The sequence below is a fragment of the Crassostrea angulata genome, chromosome 1 (genome assembly GCF_025612915.1).
Source record: "Crassostrea angulata isolate pt1a10 chromosome 1, ASM2561291v2, whole genome shotgun sequence".
NCBI classification, from domain to species: Eukaryota; Metazoa; Mollusca; class Bivalvia; order Ostreida; family Ostreidae; genus Magallana; species Magallana angulata.
In genome coordinates this window covers 16,883,870-16,903,586 of record NC_069111.1, presented here as the reverse complement: position 1 = coordinate 16,903,586, position 19,717 = coordinate 16,883,870, and the positions used below count along the sequence as shown (strand labels likewise).

Genomic DNA, 19,717 nt, shown 5'->3' with positions numbered 1-19,717 from the left:
ATCTCACCTACATACATATAATTTATAATAAAGTTTTTTAAAGTCCAGTTGACTAACCTTCAAAACATTCATGAATACACTATCAAATAATTTTTACAAGTTTACAGAAGCTCTACTTTAATGGGTTTATTTGCTCAATTTATTATTGGATAGTCCAATTATGGTTTGATTTCCTGTGTTATGATCCCCCCTCCTCCAACATCCCCCACTTTCTCGCCTGGACTTGAGGAAGAAAAGGGATATTAAGTTAATGATTTGATTGAAAGAGGGTAAAAAATCAAATGAAAGATTATAGGCCATTAAATAAACTGTAAATATACTTAGAATCTTAATGTTATTTTGACTTGATCCCTGCATCCAATGGCGTTGCTTTTGATGTATCTATGCATGTAAAGAGAAGAAGCTCCTAATGTGATAACCTCTGATATACTGAGATTAAATCTTGGCAGACATATTTTGGGATCTTCGGATCAAGTCTACTGTGTAAGTGAATGGATGAGTCATCAAATTGAGTAATTCAATAAAATAGGTTTAAATGATGCACTTTTAATGAAAGTGTTACTTGATGCTCTGTTCATCACTGCAGGTGAATGTTAACTGCTTTCTTATTTTGGGACCTCGGAGGATATTTTTGGCAGCTTGTGTTACTATTTTGGGATATTTCTGCTGGAACCATTGGAAAAGCTTTTGTCCTATCACAATCTGCAGCAATCTGCAGTTTGGGAATAGTAAAAATTCCTTGAAATTCTATAAAAATTCCACTGCAGAAATCCGGTACATTTTTTGATTGAATTTTTTTGTCAACTCATGATTAAGTTTTGTTGAAGAGTAGGATGCTGTTATTGCATTGATATGTAACCATTACTTCATATTCTTAAGACTGACAAATTTCTTCTATATTGATTCTTTTTATATATGATATGTGTTTAAACGTATGAAAAACTGAAGAAACAGTGTTCTAACAGTAGACAGTTGTGTAAAGGTCACAGTGTAAAGGAAATTTGTCGGTACTTTCTGTTAAAAATCTCTTCCAATAGAGTTAAGTTCTGGTAAAAAAAATATCTTTTTAGGATTCTTGCAGAACACCTGCAAACACAGTGGTGGACTTCTTAGTATCGATATGATAAATGTAATACCATTTGCAAGTTATGATCCTGTCCACTAAAACTTTCTGCTGGTAAGAGTCCACCGGAAAGCAAAAAGCGAGATGAATTTAAATTTTAATTAGATTCGAACAAATAATGCTATTGTAAGTCTTCATTATTTCACTTTAGCCATTTTTTTAAAGCGAACAATCATTTAAAATTTCTCTTGGTTTGAGAGGAAAAAAGTATCACTTAAGCCTTAATATATAAACATTGAAATTATTGAATTTATACTCATCCAAGGTGTAGTGTAATTGTTTATAAGAACTTGATGATTTTCATCAAATCTTGCGTCTGGAAGCAAGACAAGAAGTCATATCTTGAATTAAGTGAGAGTTTTGACATGAGCCTGTGTTATCTGTGTAATTACAGGGCTCTGATTGTGATAAAGCCAGGCAGTTAATCTTGTCATCATTGTGCTTTAACACCCTCTAACAAGTTAATTCAGTAACAAAGTTCTGTTACACATTCCTGTACTGTCCCTCGTCTCTGGGCTGGTAATGGTATAGAAGGTCAGTGTGGAGAGAGAGAGAGAGAGAGAGAGAGAGAGAGAGAGAGGCATTTATTTTTATTGTGATTTCAAAATTAATTAAATCTTTTCAGTCTGTGAATTAGAATTATTTACTTGAAATGATTCAAAAGTTGTTTTGAGTACAGAATTTGTTACCTTATAGATTATTCACATGAGAAAATTGTTTAATTAATGCATATTGAAATTGACCAGGAAAAATTATTTAATTTTTATGAAATGTTAACATTGTAGCATTGTAACAAAAGCTTCATAGAAATATTTGGCCATTGATTGGTAAGAGAACAAGAATGAGGAAACACTTGTAAAATAAAAAATTTGAGGGAAAAAAATGAAAGTGAAAATATTACATAATCATGTCAATTTCTTCTGTTTTCTGAATGAATGTGGTAACAGTCTGAAGATATGACAGGCGGTATCAATGTAATGGCTGGTATCAGGCATGATGTAAGTGAAGGGATCTACAGTTTACCAATTATCCTGAGATAGGTCCGCAGGTTTTATCAATTAACCAACTAGATATATTATATACTTACATTCATATAGATAGAAAGAGGTGCATAATAGGGGCAGCTGCCTCAATCTCTGTTGTGTTGCAGCTTATTATTGCTGCACCCTCATCTCTTAATATTTCACTTCTTAATATTTCACTTCTTAATATTTCACTCATGCTGCTTTCAGTTTGGATCACATTATTTACAAGAAGTCATTGAATGACATTTTTATGTACATGTATTATGAAGCAACACCTTTGACACTGTTTAACCTATCTAGCTAGTACATGTTTGTAATTTATTTGTCTTTCAGTGAAAGATACATCCTATCAGTCAATTGAAAACATTATATAGTTTTAATATATATTGGTAACATGCATAGTTCATAGAGTGACCAAAAAAAAATTCTATCTTCAAGCCCAGTAAGAAACCACAGATTTGTCATGAATTTTTTAAAGTTCATATTACACGTGCATTGGTATTTGTAATTTCATTGATTTGGTCAAATTGCTCTTACAAGCTGGATAGTCTTTGTCTACTAAAATACTTGCACATGACTTGTTTTACCAGTTAGAGCGACCTGTGAAATCATTAGATTGGGACAGAATGAGTTCCATGCAGCAATCTCCAGGGTAAAATATGGCATTTGTTTATAGACCAGCATCAACTTCTGTTCAACATTGTCCCAAATGCAGTGCAGACTTAAATTATGAAGCATCAATAATTACATGTGTGTAAAACTGCTCCAAAAGTCAAACAGAGACCACTTGATTGTGCCACTGTTGCCACATAATATAGATTTTGAACAGATGAAACATGTGCAACAATTCTATCATGATATTACATGTAATGTGCGTACATCCTCCCCCTCCATGGCCCCCCATATGGATCTATTTTATGTCTATCATTATGTGCTCTATCCTCTGTCTCTGGTTTTCTGCCTCTCATTGGGTTGGGCTTTTTACATCGGTCTAAGGTAAGGGGCATTCTGTATATGATATCCACAAGTTTCATTGATAGAACATTTCTTGGTATCGTAAACTGAACTTGTGTTATTGTTGAAGGTAAAGTAAATATTGAAATATGAAAACAATTAATATTCCAGTTAGTATGCAAATGCATGGGGATTAGTGGTGTAAATTAGAAATGTATTGTAATTAAAAAGATGATATATAGTATATAATATAATTTATAATGATGATTAAAGTAAATGTTTAAGTTTTTCTTTTGTTTTAAATGTTGCATCCTCAATCATTGTAGACCATCTGAAGACCATATTCCACAAAGAAGGATATCCAGATTAGCTGTCTGGACCAATTAACAGCTTTTCAGGGTAAGTTAGATTTAATTATGTACAAATTTCCTTATTAAAATCCTTTAACATCAACTGGCTGTTTGAAGTTTACATTGTAGCAGCACCAGAATGTAACAGATCCTCAAGTTTTTAAGACAATTAATAATGGGTACTGGTATATAAATGAGCAGAATTGAGAAATCTTTTCTGTGGTGTATATATGACTACATGTATAAGGCAATTTCATACACATCCTTAATCAGTGTTAATTAGACCAATACAAGAATTATAAAATTGGTTTTCTTTTGTACATGCATGTTTTGATATAAGTAAAACAGCCATGTTGAATACATGTGTGAGGAATATGAGACTATAGGTGTGATAGTCTGGTGGCCATATTGTGGTTATTATTGTAATGATCTTTGAAGAACACACCTCCCCCTTGTAATCAACTGACAGATAGGAACAGCTATGTAGGTATAGATCTAATTCAAAACAGATGGCGGAACAGCCAGTATTGTTGTATACACTGCATAGTACCACCAGTCATAGCTCACTTCTCCAGTCTTATGCTGGTTCTTATGCCTTATTCTTTTTACATGCATATGAGAGAGAGAGAGAGAGAGAGAGAGAGAGAGAGAGAGAGAGAGATTAAGTGTTTTTCTTGATTGTTTTTCCATACCAAGTTAGACCAAGATAGGAATCAGACAGACAGATCTTTATCAAAAGAGGTTTTGATTGATAACTGCAGGAACTTCACAATTACACAAGAATGTAATGTTGGTATTTGCCAAAGTGAGATTCCACTCTGCTGGCCTGATCTAAGTAGTACCTGACATTGAAGGATTTAGATTCTGATATAATAGAAAGGGGCAAGGTGCAGATGACACTCAATTGCCATTTTAATTGCAGTTTGTATTTGAATCGACATTTCATTGAAGCTGTAATTGAAAGGCATGTCTGAATTAAAGTCAACAGAACTGCACTTTAAGGGTCCAGCCCAGGGTTTTGTGCTAATCTTATCAAGATCTTGATCTGTGTTATACTATATTTTCAAGGCCTAAAAAATCTTAATTCATTTTCACTTTTTATTGAAGAATGAGCTATTTTAGTTCCTTTAAACAGAATAGTTTGAATTTGAAATGTAAAAATGTGGATTTGAATGACACGCAATCTAGCTAAATCAAAACTGTATTCTAGTACATGTAGCAGTATAGGGTCAAATGCACTCTGATGTTCTTAACCAAAGAGAAATCTTTATTGAGAAAACAAAAATCCAAGGCTTTGACTTGTTGCTAGTTTGAAGTTTGGTCTGGCTTTAGTGTTCATTGAAAACACTGTGTTTTATCAATGAAGCCAGTTGGTATTTTAAGTTAAGAAGTCAGTTACCTCTTGGTATTTTTCTTTGTCTTTGATAGTCCAGTTTTGTTACTGCTACATACTGTACATGTAGATGGGAGCCAGAGGTTTACTTTATGCCAAAATATCATTGATACCTCTCACAAGTGTATGGTTGAAGTATTTTTTAGCAAATGTAGAGACACATCTCATCTTTCATCATGAAACTGCACCAGGAATTTCTCTTTCACACATGCTCATAAATGAATGATATCATTTATTTTTTTTCTTTTCAAGATAAAAGAGATAACCAATGTAACTCACTATTATATATATATATACCAGATCATTGTCTGCGAGATGAAATATAGCTTTGAAATGCTCTTGATTTTTCTCGAGACAGCCTCTGAAATTTTTTTCCTCTTTCATAGATTCTCAGATTAAAATAGAATATGGATTATAGAAGTATCACGATATTGGGATTTGCCTGCTGAATCTCTGGATATAATCTCTTCATAATCACTTTTTCTGAGTATTTCCATTTTTTTCTTATTTTAGTGTACTCCTTTAACACATCATGTTTCGTTAAAGTAAGAAAAGTTGACATCTGCTGTGTTAATGGCAGCAATCTGTCATGAGATAAAGACTTGCATTTAAGCAATAAATTTCAACTGAGAAAAAAAATGATTATGAAAAAATACTGGTTTACAGTAACATTTAAAAAAAAAACCCATATTTTAATTTGAAGGAAAAATCAATCTTATTAGGTGTGGCATTTGGTGTTTTTTCTAATATTGGACAGCTCAAAAGATGGATACAAAACATTTTTCTTAAGTTTAAGCTGTTGATTTTACTTTAAAGCTGGACAGATTTTATGTTTTATAATCTACATGCCCTTGCCATGGGTGTGAAAATCCATTCATACACATGACATTATCAAGCAGCAAAATCAAATTTGACATATTGTTGAATGGCATCTGAAAAAATAATCTTATTTATGAGGGTTAAAGATTACCTGTATAGAAAACAAAACACACTTTTCGAGCACAGGTGCTTCATCAGGGTACCGATAGTACCACCTAGAACCGTTTCTCTGGAAACCAAGCATGAACTGTTACAACCTTTGCACAATAGGTCCCACTTATTCTTTCCATAACAAGGTATTTTAAGCCTTTACATTGCCTTTTCTGGTCTTTAATCGAGTCACTAGAGAAAAAAAAAATATTTAAGGTATTTTTGATTTTTCAATCATAGAAATAATTTTCTTTAGATTTGTAGTTAAAGCAACTGAATATAAGTATGAAATGTTAGAATTCAAAGGGACTAACTTTTAACTAGCACATCTTACCACCAGTATATCTTGCCATTCGTCTCTGCAGGGAGTGTTTATTAGTCCAATGGTGTATAGTATCAACTAATCTGCTCTGTTAAAGTGGATGTGTTGGGGGGGGAAAAAAAAGGATTTTGTATGAATATGTAAAGAGTTGGCCCACCTCCCATGGTGCCTTAGTGAGATATGGTCCCTATACATATCCCAATGATTAGGCAACAGCAGGCACTCGCATTTCATCATTCCCTGACAGCATCTTTACATATCATGTCAGTGTTTGTTTACTCATTTCCTATTCACTGATTAGTTGGTCAGATATATATAAAAGAAAAACTCCACAAGGCAGGTGAGCAGACATTTTAAGACTTCTATAGTTCTTGATTTAGTGTTGTTACTAAAAAGAGAAACCCTTAAAATTTACAAAAATTGCAAAAATTTTCATTTATAAGATTCATGCGTTATGTATACTATATTAGTTGTTGATAGCCTTTCTGTAGCTTAATATTCTCCAATATTCTTAGAAAATTGAGAGTTGCTGTACTTGAAGGCTTTTGAGTGTTGCTAAAATTTTAGATATTAATTTTAATGATTATGATTAGTTAGAGAGATGTCTCTTGTTGAAATTGATATGCAATATGTTGGCCCCTAATATCAATCAGAAGTAAAATGCGAAACTTGTGTCTATGACTGTTGTGTTGACTTTACATAGTAAAATTGCAAGTTACAGACGGGAGGTAAAATAACACGAAAAGTAGGTGGATCGGACATAGGTAACTGTACATCAATAAGTTTCTGATATTTCGTACCATGTGATGGTGCAACATGCACATGGTATGGAGGTTCAACCCTATATTTGCAGGGAATTAGCTGGGGGAGGTCTAAAAAGCTAAAAAAAATCATGAAAAATGGGCACAATAGGAAATGGTCGAAATCTCTTGAAAACCACTAATTAGAAAATTTTACACATTCTGACTAGTAAATTTGCCTTTTAAGGAGTGAATTAAATGTATTTGCGCTGGATGGGAACTATGGAAATTCTAGTTACAGAAATACCCAAACAGACTCTTCATTAATACTTTTGTCTGCTGATATTTGGTTTGTGAATATAATATAAAAGATAAGCCATTTAGGTTAGGTTTTGATTTAATCACAAATATTTTAGAAATCATGAGATAATTGAATGTAGAATTTTGGATATATTCAAACAAAGTTTAATGTGATCTCTTAAGTTTGTAAAGGGGTTTCTTATATCAACAATTAATAGACAATTTCTGTTTACGTGCTATCTTATCTTTAAAAAAAATGGTTTATTATACTGACAAATTTATAAATTCTTCTCACTTTTTGAAGGCAGGCATAATAATAGAATTGAAGTCATTTTTCTTTCGGACTATTTGGTCACAAGTCTGCTTGGGTACTCAGTCAGTTTGGTTACATGTTGACTGTAATTTGCAGGTTTGATGATCATATACACCTAAAGAACTATATGATGCTCTTTGATTAGATCTAGAATTTATACTTATTTTTGTGCCAGTGGTTGTAATTTTGTCTATGAAACAGCTGAAATACGACATAGCTTTAATCCTGTCATGTCTAAAGAAACAATGACCCAGGTAAACATTTCTGGCAGGTAAGTTTATGCCTGCATACCTTAATAATCAATTTCATGCTGAAGCAGTCATGTGGGAAACTGACAAAATTTATGAATGAACTGGCGACCAGACAGATCTTGATGGATTTTATCAATTAAGTGTGCGACATCACCTAACACAGCTTGTCTGCTCCCAGTAGGAGGGGCGGCCATTTATCTTGACCCCCCATCTCAAGTTTCTATTAGATTAATTATTTGCTGATGTAGCATTATTCTACAGGGATTATCTTCCTTCTAATCCAGACTCTTTCTGATGCATATGTCACAGTAATCTTAATCTCTTAATTGACACCATATTGTTTGTCAGACCCTCTCCAGGATAATATATGATGAGGTACATGTAAAAATGTCTAATGATGCTACAATGATTATATGGAAGCATAATTAAGTTATAAATCACAAAAAAATTTAAGAAGAATTTAAATTGGACACATTTTATCATTATTTTTTACATTTTGATGTTAAATGATGGTAATTTCATGTAAAGTTGAGAGGCTTTATTTATTGTGTTCATTTATTGAGCACATTTTGCTTTCTCTTCTCAAACAAGAAGGACATTCTCCAATATTGTAACACTAACATACCGGGTACGTCATTTAATTCTTAAGCATTAAATAGGAATTTTTAAAATTCTCGTTTAGAGTAAAACAAATTTATGCTTCCACATTTTGGATTTTAAGACTCCAACTACCTCATGAATATAACAAAAGCAATTAGCCTTTAGTCACACCTAATAAAACATCCGCATAAAAAGGGGCCCGGTATTTTTCTTTCCAATGGTCTTTTAAACAAAGATTAGCTAATGTATTCAAAACAGGACATTAAAATGGGTGACATATTTACCCCGTTCCTTATTTATACTGGCAGCAGTCCCCCATTATCAGAGGGTTGACACCATCATGCCATTTTACTTTAGATTTGTAATGGTTAAAAGATTGTTTGTGGAAAATATATCACTTACGCAGATTGCAATTTTTTGTCGGAAAGGGAAACATGAGTAAACAGAGCACTTGGGGGTACAGTGTGAAAATCATCTCATCCTCTTTAAAGTGACCAAACAGTGAAGGGTGTATTGGGGATCAAACAGCCTCATGAAAACCTTGCTCCAGTGGCCATAACATTTCTTAAGCACCCATTGTTAAGGAACCTTGGACATTGACCTTTATTGCTCATTTGTAAAGAATAAAAACTTGTCATTTAAAGGGGAAGAATCTGCAGGCATCATATTAAGAAATTAAAAGACCAAATATTGTGGTAATGGGGGTGGGGGAGGAGGAATTGAAACTTTAAAGGGTTGGTAAATGTTCTCTCTTTGATTTTTTCACATACCTATGTTGCATATATACTAGTATATATGGTGTTGGAAGCTCACTGGTTGACTTAAGATGTGTGTTCATATGATTTTCTTTTGATATATGAGGATATGGCAGGACTTTGTAGTTTTTGTATAGCAATTTATTTTGCAGATTGCACAAATACCACTTTTTATATACACTGCAATAAGTATGTGCGTGCAGAAAATAATGTTCAAGCTGTCTTCAGCAATTAGAGTTATCTCCCTCTCTGAGAAGTTGCTGTTGTGTCATCAGCTATGGCATTCATCTTTGGCATACACATGTAAAACCACTGATAAGCTACTACAGCGTTGACTATTGTCTGTGAAAGCCTTAAAGTTGACAGGATCTTGATTGAGACAAACCATGTTGCAGAGGGGTCTTTGATTTGAAAATATTAAAAAAAAAATAAACACTAGAACTTGATACTTCTTCATCAGTGGTGAATTGAACTTTACATCAATTAGTATGAGTCAATCCCTAAGCATTTTACGTCTAGTGAAGACTGCTGTTTCTACAGAGGTGCAGCAGTGCAGTTTTTGTCTAATTGCCTGAACATTTCTGTACACACTTATTTTAAATTACAGTTTGTGGTTTCTGAAGGTGTAAACCAGGGATTGCACTGATATAGCTTGTAAGACTCAAGGGGATCAAATCTAGATCTAAGCCTATATTGATCATCATAGTGTGGAGTGTATGCCTGTTTTACTAGTGATACTACAGGACAAGCTTTGCATAACTTTTATATACCTCCCAAATAACTTATTTTGGAATGTAAACCAGAGCTTGCCCAGCAAGGAGTGAGAGAGCCCCAAAGGGGTACACTTGTAGGGAGTTATTTTTCATTTCCAAATTTCTAATGATAGAAAAATTAAAGTCATCAAAAAAGTGAAGTTACAGATGGAGATTTCATGACTTGAATATTTTTTATTGAGGTAATATAGGGAGATTTAGAGATTTGTGTGGTTTTGGCCATCATCTCCCATGGAGGGCCTCAAAGATGTACAAAGTTGCATCTTCAGCTCCAACTTGATCTAAAGTGTTTGATTGGTTACATCTTGAGCTAACCTCTCCAGGTCATTATCGGCTCTGTACATATCATCTGAATGAAAATATTTTCTTCATAAGAGGCCTAGAACAGTTTCTACGGTTGTAAAATTCTTTGGCAGCAGATTTTTTAAGGTACACTTAAGGTTTCTACTTTAAAAAACAAAACCCAGGAATAATTTTTAGTCATCATTGTTAAAAGTAGTGAAGTTGGATTTTTTTATGAAACCCTCCAGTTCTTTGCAGAGAAGGAAATATTGATATAGGTGAGTTGTAAAGTGGATGAGATTTGAGACAAGAAAGTGTGAGGGCATGTCAATTAGCGGATGCCTAATGAATGATTTGTGAGCCACCAGACCGGCACTAAACAAGATCAGCATCAACTGATAAAGATCACACAGCTGCCAATGCAACATCCTCTGCCACAGTGTGCCCCCTGGTGAGCCCCTCCCATATGGTCTTGGTTAATCGGAGGCTCTGCAGACTTCGCCCCTTCTGTCACAGATTCCTAAACATTCAGAAGAACAAGAAGATCTGTCAAAATCTTGGATTTCTTTTTGTAAACTTTCGAGTTCCTTTCCTCTGATTTTTAGGGCTTAACAGGTTTTTGATAAGAGGATAATTTAGCAGTTTCATGTGTTTGGAGTAAACTGGCATTGTAATATTTGTTTAAGCACTAAACAAAATTAGGTAAGTTACCACTTTTTCTAAAGAATTTGTAAAGATATGACTGCATTGCCATTAAATGGAGTAAAAGAAAATATATTTTCTTTAAAATTACAATGGTATTTGATGATGATTCTGATCCATTTTCCACTGAAGTTCTCATACTTTGCATCCATTTGAAGGAAATTTCAATGGAATACCTAAAAATGAATATTACAATGGAGGAATTGCATTCATTGTTATATGAAACTACATATATAATTTAAACTACCGGTTACAGTAGCTTATTAAAGAAAAAGAAGGGAGAAAAATGTTCATAAAACAAAATTGAAAAGTAAAAGTATTTCCTAGCCTGTTTTGACCTTGAAAGGTCTTCTCCTGTGATTTTGGCAGCCCCAGTTAATAGTTTGGTGCTCTTATTAACTCTTTATCTATGGATTAATTAACAATGTAGCTTTGTGTGCTGAAGATTTGGTTTTCATATTTTACTGTTGACAAATATGTAGTAATTTAACTTTTCTATCATTGACTGAGACAATTTTTTGGTCATTTCTGAAGGTCAATATTAAGCATATATTCACTATTAGTGGCTCCACTTTAATGCCATTTGTAAAATTTTATTCTGAAAAGATTGTACAAATTTTTGCAGCTTTAGTTACCATCTCCTTGGTGATATGAAGTTTTTAAGTTGTAAAAATTTGGGAGATTTTGGGAGTGTATTTTGTTTCCTTTAGGAAATGTTTTTATGTCCCAGGGTGTGAATGGTTTTTCTAGGTTCACCTTGAGCTACTAAAATCTGAAAGAACAGCAGCCATTGTTGAGGAGCAGGTTTTTGTAGTGGTTTTCGAGTGATAAGCGAAAGATAGTGAAGACGAAGAGAGAGGAAAAAAAATTGATTTGATGCCAGCAATTTAGACCGACCTACTTTCCTAGCTCATAAGTGCCTAATATGATAGATATTTTCAAGTAATAAAGTTTTATCTTTTTTTTTTCTCCCTAAAACTTCTTTTTTCTGTAGTATCATGGAGAATCACGAAACATTAAGACACAGTTTTTATGCTGCATTCCAAAGAGCTTGCTCTGCAATTTGTCTACCCGGCATTATCTATGACATCATACAGACAAGATGAAATGGGAATTTTGCGTAATCGACTTTTATATTAAAAATGAATACTGGCTTCTCTATGGCTCTTGATTATTATCGTATCTGCCATAACGCTTGAAGATAGCTACTTCATCTAAAATCACTGGAAAAATAGGCCTTTGTTAATCTGCACTGGAGTAATGTCAGCAGGTACTAAAAAACAGTGAGATATGCCAATTAAATTATTTCTTTTAAAAACACTGTCACATTGTACCATAATATATCTGGTTTATGCCTCAAGAAATTAAATTTTTGGTTGATTATGTTCAACATTTAAGAAAGTAAAACAGATAAATCTTCGAGCATCAGATATTTGATAGATGTCAGATAATTTGAAATTCTATGAAATCATGAAAATTTATGGTGGCCAATTTTTGTGAATTACGAATTTTTACACGTTCACGTGTATATAAAATATCTGTAATTTGCATTTATGTTAATGAATAAAGAAAGTTTAAAAAATTGTCAAGGATGTCAATTTGTTGATGAGAGGGAGGGGGCAATGAAATCCATGGAAATGAATTAGCCACCACAAATGGTTTTGATTCCACAATAGGTGCAGCTTATTTATATATGAATAAAAGCAGGCTTTTGGACAGTGTGACATGTCCTGTTAATGTATGGCCCTATGCTTTGATCCCATGTGGACAGACTGAGTTTTGGTTGTGTTCAGACCAGGAAGTGGCCAAGACCAAGAGTCGATCGATACAAGTTTGACCAGTGAGGGGTGAATTTTTAATTATGAAATCCATGTCCATTAAGCTGTGTGTGTAGGTATCATAATATGTTTTTTCTGCTCTAACATCCCAATCCAGAGTAATTACAACATCAAAATACCAAGCTTAGAATACACAGTGATGAAGGAACTCCAGAGCCTGATGGAAATCACGTAACAAATGTTAATTGTGCTTGTCAGAATTCCTGCAGTGCGTAATTTTCTCGATGAACACAGACTTGTACGTTTTCTACTACACAATCTAAACAAGAATACGTAGAAATTGCACTTTTACCAAAAAATATAAAAAAAATCATCCCCTGAGCATTGTGTATAGTTTGGTAGTGGAAAATCACAGGAAAACTATTTCTGGAATGTCTTTAAATTCTTGCTCAGTCTGAAATCATGCCTTACAGGATACAAACCTGTGCATTTCATCTGATCTTGGCTCCATTAGATATATACTGTCTTCTGCATGATCCTTCGGGGAGGTGAACTGGTTCATGTATTGTTCAACATGTGATGTGTTCTTTAGCATACAGGGAGACAAATCAAAATTTTATGATGGGGTCCTACTGTGTTAGCTGCTTGTTTCTTTATTAAATGATCGTTTGCATTTCAATTATATATGGCAGAATAGTAGAAAATGAATGAAAAAAGAAATTCTATATTTTTAAAAGGTTTCTATATTTCAGTTGAAAAACAATAATCAAAGTACTGAAAGTACTGATTTACACTTAACGTGCATCATCATCATCAATTCAATTAAAAATCTCTTGACGTGAGAGCATCCCTTTTTCAAAGATATCAAAGTATTGTTCTCTATACAGACCAGTGAGATCAGAACGGTATCAAATGGATCTTTCCAGATTTCACAACTTCCTAGCCTTGTATGAAGTTGTTTTGAAAGGCTATGAATCATATGCATGCTACTGGTTGGACACCCTAACAGGTGTAGGAAAACCTACATATACTATTGTAGCCATAAGTTTGATACAACAAAAATATAATGTTGAAACAACAAACAATTTGATTAATTTTTGTCTTTGTTACGTGATTTTAGTAAATTTTTTTTAAGAAAGTGACATGTCCATGAAAACGGTTTCTCTTGTCTTAGAGTTTGAAACCAAAAAAAAAAAAAGATGTGCGTGATTAAACTCATCAGTAATTCACAAGAAATGGAAATTGACTATACATTTATGAAAATCTTACTGTCATACATTTTGTTAAAGAAATGGCTAAATCGAATATGATTTTTCTCTTTACAGGGCTTTCATTTTTCGTAGGGACTAATCCATACATATCATCATGAGCACATTAGAAGAAAGACGTGAGGCCCGTCGCCGGCGGCGACAACAGGAGGAGTCTGGGTAAGTTGAGCTCTTGTCAACATTGGAATAACACTTTTATTTCCCAGAAAATTAGTTACCATGGTGTTAATTTCCATTGAATGAAAACTATGCTCTTAGAATTAATAATTTTAAGTACAAATAGAGACTTGATTTTCCCTGAGATTTGTAACTAACTTTTAGCATGATTTTTGGCATGGTTCAACAAGCAATTTAAACAAATGCCAAAATTCCTTAATGAAAACCCTCTAGGTAGGAAAAAGAACCTTTGCTGCATAGTTTCAGTTGTCAATCTTCCTTCAAACATATTTATAAATGATCAGTCATTCATTTAAAACAATAAATCACATATAGTCGTCACCATTAGACCATGAAACCATGGATACCGAAGAGTGCACACAACTTTCTAGAATATTTAGGGCAGTGATTCATGACCTGTATTCCCATATCCCATTGAATTTTCTTATTTCCTGCCCATTTTGCTTTGTTTAAACTTGCTTGCAACATGATTTAAGACTCTAATCAGAAACCACTTTAAAAGTGCCCTTCCTTTGAAGAAAACTTCTGCAAACATCTTCTACAAGCAGCACTGTATATATAAAGATGATGGATGTCTGTAGAATTACCTTTTAATTTCATCTGTTTTTCTGGTTCCCCTGGATCAGTGTTTACTGGTTGAGGTTCTTGGAGGAAGTGAGCCTCTGACACCAATAATGCCTTCTTCTGTATCATGGTGTCAGTCGAAATACCTTGATGCACTAATTTTTCTTACAGGCCCCCTCCTCCCCTGTTCTCCAAGAATTAAAAAAGATATATATCAAAAAAGTATTTCTTTCCAGTCTTTAATGAGAGAAATATGTCAATTATAAAACTACATTAAAAGGGTTTTTGAGAATTTTGCAAATGGTCAAACAATGCCGAGTTAGCTGTCATATATGATAAATGTAGTTGAGTATATATACATTTGTATATAGATATATAGATAAACATGTATGATTCTTTTGATCCTCCTCACTGATTTACCTCCATATTGATGATAAACATGTTACAGACAAGGTACTAGCCAATGGATGGGAATTCGGTTGCACGTTTCCACAGCAACATTATTCGTTTCTTGTCCCAGCAATAAATTTGATATGACACATATGATGCTGATAGTAAGAATACTGGTTTTTACGTGTGCAGGGGGAGGTATGGGGGATACTTTGGGGGGTAAATTGTTTTCAATAAAAGAATTGACAAAGTTTAAGGACTAGTACCTACATTTTATTTCACATGGTTGAGGCAAAATAGGCTTGAAGAAATCACTTTAAAATAGAGGAAGGTGAAGTCTTAGATTATATCATGTGCTTCATGTATATATTGAATGGAAAAGTCGTTTTTTTAAGTTCCCTATGGAAAGGCCTCAAACATGCACATCACAGTTAATTAATATTGTCCATTAGCATGATAATAATATTTGCTACAAATCGCAATTCTTTTCTGTCTTTTTTCGCATTTATATCTTGGACTGCTTTCACGCAAGGTAAACTGTATTGATTGTAGAATATCTATAAAATAGCTTACATTTTCATTGACAATTTAAGGGATGCTTTTAAAGTTTTTCATTGCAAAATTTACAATTGATTCTGAATGCATGTATTTATTGTCAAATGCTTACACATTGCTGCATTTTGGATCAAAGAGTGTTGTTAAGGAAAAATACATTATTTTGTCTCATTTAAATAAATAATGAAATTGAAATAAATTCCCTTTAAACAAAGAAATCATGATAAATTGTATTAAACCCTCTAAGCTGGAGAGAGTTCTTTAAAAAGCATTTGCACTGTCTAGTATGTCTCAACAAATTTTGTGGTATATTACATATTGGTGAAAATCTATATTAGCAGTATCTGCTCATGTGAAAAGAAGATCTTATTGGTGCAAAGTTCATTAGTAAAAATTTACACAAGAAGTTTTTTGATTTCTTTTTAAATTGTAGATCAACTTTATTATGTATTTTTTTGCCCCGTCAATGTCAAATACTTCTTTCAAGACCATTCTCATTTTTTGCAAATGAATTTTTCAGATCTATGTCAGATTATGTATTCATAGCTGTCTGTATCAAGTTAAATTTGATGATTATCATGATTTCAAATCAACAACCCTGTATATTTGGTCAGTGCCTTTTCTGCAATACTGTTGTTTCAGCATATAGAAAATTTCGTAGTACACAGGTTCTAGGCTAGGCAGCTATCACTATACAATTTATCATCTACTGGTAAATGAATATTGTATCACCCATGACCATTTTGGAATTGCATTTTGAACACCAGAAAGATTTTGACTTTATTTTATCATTTTTGATCTTAATATTAACTTAACTTATATGGTCATCTGTAATATATATACTGTTCACAGGTAAATATTCACCACCATTTTATTTTCGCCCCTTTTGCCCTCCTTGTCAGTGGGTGAATTTATAAATGGGGGAATTCCAATGTCTCATAATATCTCTCTTTAAACACAATTGTGTCTGGAGGAATTCAAGAAGGGGCAAAACTGTTATAAAGTCTAGAAGGGCAAAAATTACATGAGGCGAAAATAACACTGTATACAGTATATGAATTGATTGACACCATCTGTTGAAAATACCAACATTGAAGCATCAGGGTTTATATTAGCCCATGCCTAGATTTGATAGTACCTTGTTATGGAAATTATTTGTTTATATCATAGAATTTGGCTATATAGTGGTCCTATTACCTGTTAATTGTCAAGGAATGGTTCAGTGGTAAAACAGAGGACATCAATAGATCATTTGTAAGAAGGCTCATGGATTCATCAGTTAATCCAGATTGCTGTTCTAATTTTTTTAACAACTCCCCATTTTTTCTACACTTTCCAATACAAATCAGCTAGGCAAAAATGCTACAAATTTGTGAAAACCCTAAATGTGAAAGAAAGATTTCTTTTGCTTTTAGCCTTTGTATGAAGCATGAAGTAAAGACAACACATTTAGATAAGAATAATACAACACTTTGAAATTTAGCAAGGGTTGGACAGCCAAAGTAGATTAGCTCTAAATTCTAAAATCTAATTTCATCAGAATAGCATCATCTACTGGCTAGACCATTCAGCCTCAACGTACATGTACAAATTGATTAATGAAGTATTTTGAAAAGGTCAAGATTAGTTGGAATTCATGATGAAATAATTCAGAGTATGTTTTTATTCAAGTTTGCTCTGTGTATATGAAAAAATAGTTCAGTATCTGATCATGTCCAGAGATTAAAACGTAAATGCTGCTGCAGTAAAATATTTCGTAAAATCTGCGATTTTTCTTGACATCAGCAGACGTTTCATTGTGCGTCAGAAACAGCAGCTAGACGGCACAGAGTGTGCTTTATATAGACATGAAGATGTGTAGCACGCGCTGCCTGTATACACCCACATAGAAACCACTTCTAGATCAACACTGTAAGCCTCTCTCTCAGATTGAGAGGCAGAAAAAAAACCCGCTTACACACATCAAAACAAAAAAAAAATCTTGTCAAAATATATTAAAGAGATTATCAGGCTCCTTCTAGAAAACACAAATTTAATCTGAAGAGAGAAAAGGGTGCTTATTTAAGATTTCTAAAGCAGGTGGAAATCATCCTTTCACAAATGCAATTGGAGGAAGGGGGTCGAATTGAAAAAAAAAACAAGATAAACATTTGTCAATTGATCAGTATACAAGAACGCTGTACTTCCAGTTGATTGATTTTTTTTTTGAATATCAAAATTTTAAATTTAAATAAAGTAAATCCTGTTCAATATCCTGATAGATGCTTGTAATAGCTGCTCAGGTTCAGAACAAATAACTTCTGTACAAGGGATGCTGGAGGTACATTTGGTCATTACACATACTGTAAGACAAGATGTGTTTTTACCATTAAACTTTTTTAATTGAGTGCAACAAATAAGCTTAATCATGTTAATTGAGGGTGGGACCAAGTTGTAAAATAGTTTGAAATGCATGGAATGTTGGATTTAGTTGAAACAGTTATTCATTAATACAAGTGCTGAATTGACATAAGAACATTTTATTGAAGAAGCTCCATTGTTTCCTGAGAGGTGATTGAACTTGGTGTACATAGTTGTATAATGGTTCGCCTTCCTTTGGAATGGTACTAATTTACATGCTGTCAAAGAAGAACAGATTTTATTGTTCTTGCTTCTGTACTCCCACATCAGCAAATTCTGAAGATGGATCTATGTTACATACAGGACTGACTCTTTTATAGAGAGGATGTCTTCAGTCTTCACAATATCTTGATTTTAGATTTAATTCACCTCAGCAGCCAATTGCTACCACCACTCATTATAGCTCAGAATTATGATACATTGTACTGTGTGCAAGCAGGTTAAACAAAGCAGATTATGATTAGAAATATTGAATATTACAGTTCTGAAAATTTAATTTTCATCTGTGTGGAATGATCAATTTAATTACATTTTGTACTATATTATATGAAAAAGAAGGAAAATATGAAGATTGGCAACTACTATCAAAAAAGTTTTTTTGTACCGGTACATGCAGTATTTAGCTTTTTTGTTTCATAATCTTTTTCCTTTTCTCCCTGCATTGCACTAGCTTTGATGTCTTTTTTTCTAATTGATTTGATTTTTTGCATGATTTGCTGTGCATGATTGAACACAGGCCTCAGTTGAACGGTGACGATGACCTTGACGAACGGTTGAGTCAGCGCCGAAGGGAACGGGAATCAAGGTTGAAACTCATGTACGTGCATCTTGATGCATAAAGATGGATGTATTCATTTCTAGCGTCTTAAATATCATATAATTTACAACACCAATAGCTTATATTATTAGTCTAGATACTGGCATGCCCAATACATGTGATTGGAACACTTACATTAATTTGATGTTGTAAAATTTAAATATTTTTCCCTCTAGTTTAATTTTTAAAATTTTTCTGGCTACTGTATATTTATAATTTGCAAAAATAGTTAGCACTTTTCATTTTGAAACTGGTTGGAAGGAGGTAATCTAAAGCAGAGCTTCATAAGCTTTTTGGGGGGCATGGGAATTCAAAAACTGTAAGGATTTTCTTTTTTTAAACTGAAAACAAGATATTTCAGTTATTTGATACACAAAATTCAAGATAATCTCAAAACTGAAGTTGTAAATTGTGAAATCTTTTTAGAGGAAAATATCTCTATCGTTCAAGCAACCGCCAGATATTTTTGGATTTACACTCAATAAGTGAAAGGATAACGAGCAAAAAGAGATATAACAGTAATTCAATATTTCAATTTTATTTCTCATGCAAGATGTAACACAATTATATCTACTATGATCCATAACTTTCGCACCACATACAAAGCCATTATGAAACTCAGCGGGATGTATATAAGCCATAGGCAGATGTAGGCATTTTACAGAGGGATGTTAAGAGATAGGAAAGATGATATGTGTACCAAGTTTATGTAATACTGCATATGGTTCATATTACCCTATCATTATCTATCTATCTCAGTTCTGACATATGCTGCATAGTAAGCCTGCCATGTGTAACTATACACTTCAAAACTTGTAAAGTCTTCAAAGCATACAAATTCTCATAATCCACAAAATATACATTTATTGATGTTCACTGTAAGTCTTAAGCATGATCAAAACCTCGATCTACATTT

At 33.3% G+C, this 19,717-nt stretch overlaps 1 protein-coding gene across 23 annotated transcripts in view; it reads left to right on the top strand.

The window, feature by feature from the left end:
• Window positions 1-19,717, top strand: part of LOC128159118 (trichohyalin-like) — a 45,066-nt gene that overhangs the window by 9,269 nt on the left and 16,080 nt on the right. For 3 of the 23 annotated variants that reach the window (XM_052822180.1, XM_052822190.1, XM_052822186.1), the window contains 3 exons: window positions 3,429-3,501; window positions 13,956-14,057; window positions 18,721-18,801. In XM_052822180.1, coding sequence (XP_052678140.1) covers window positions 13,996-14,057; window positions 18,721-18,801 — 143 coding nt within the window. In that variant the 5' untranslated portion in view covers window positions 3,429-3,501; window positions 13,956-13,995. Of the gene's footprint in view, window positions 1-3,031; window positions 3,145-3,193; window positions 3,233-3,428; window positions 3,502-10,180; window positions 10,429-10,604; window positions 10,853-13,955; window positions 14,058-18,720; window positions 18,802-19,717 lie in introns of those variants that run through there. The other 20 variants (XM_052822236.1, XM_052822293.1, XM_052822287.1 and 17 more) reach the window with 18 other exon arrangements.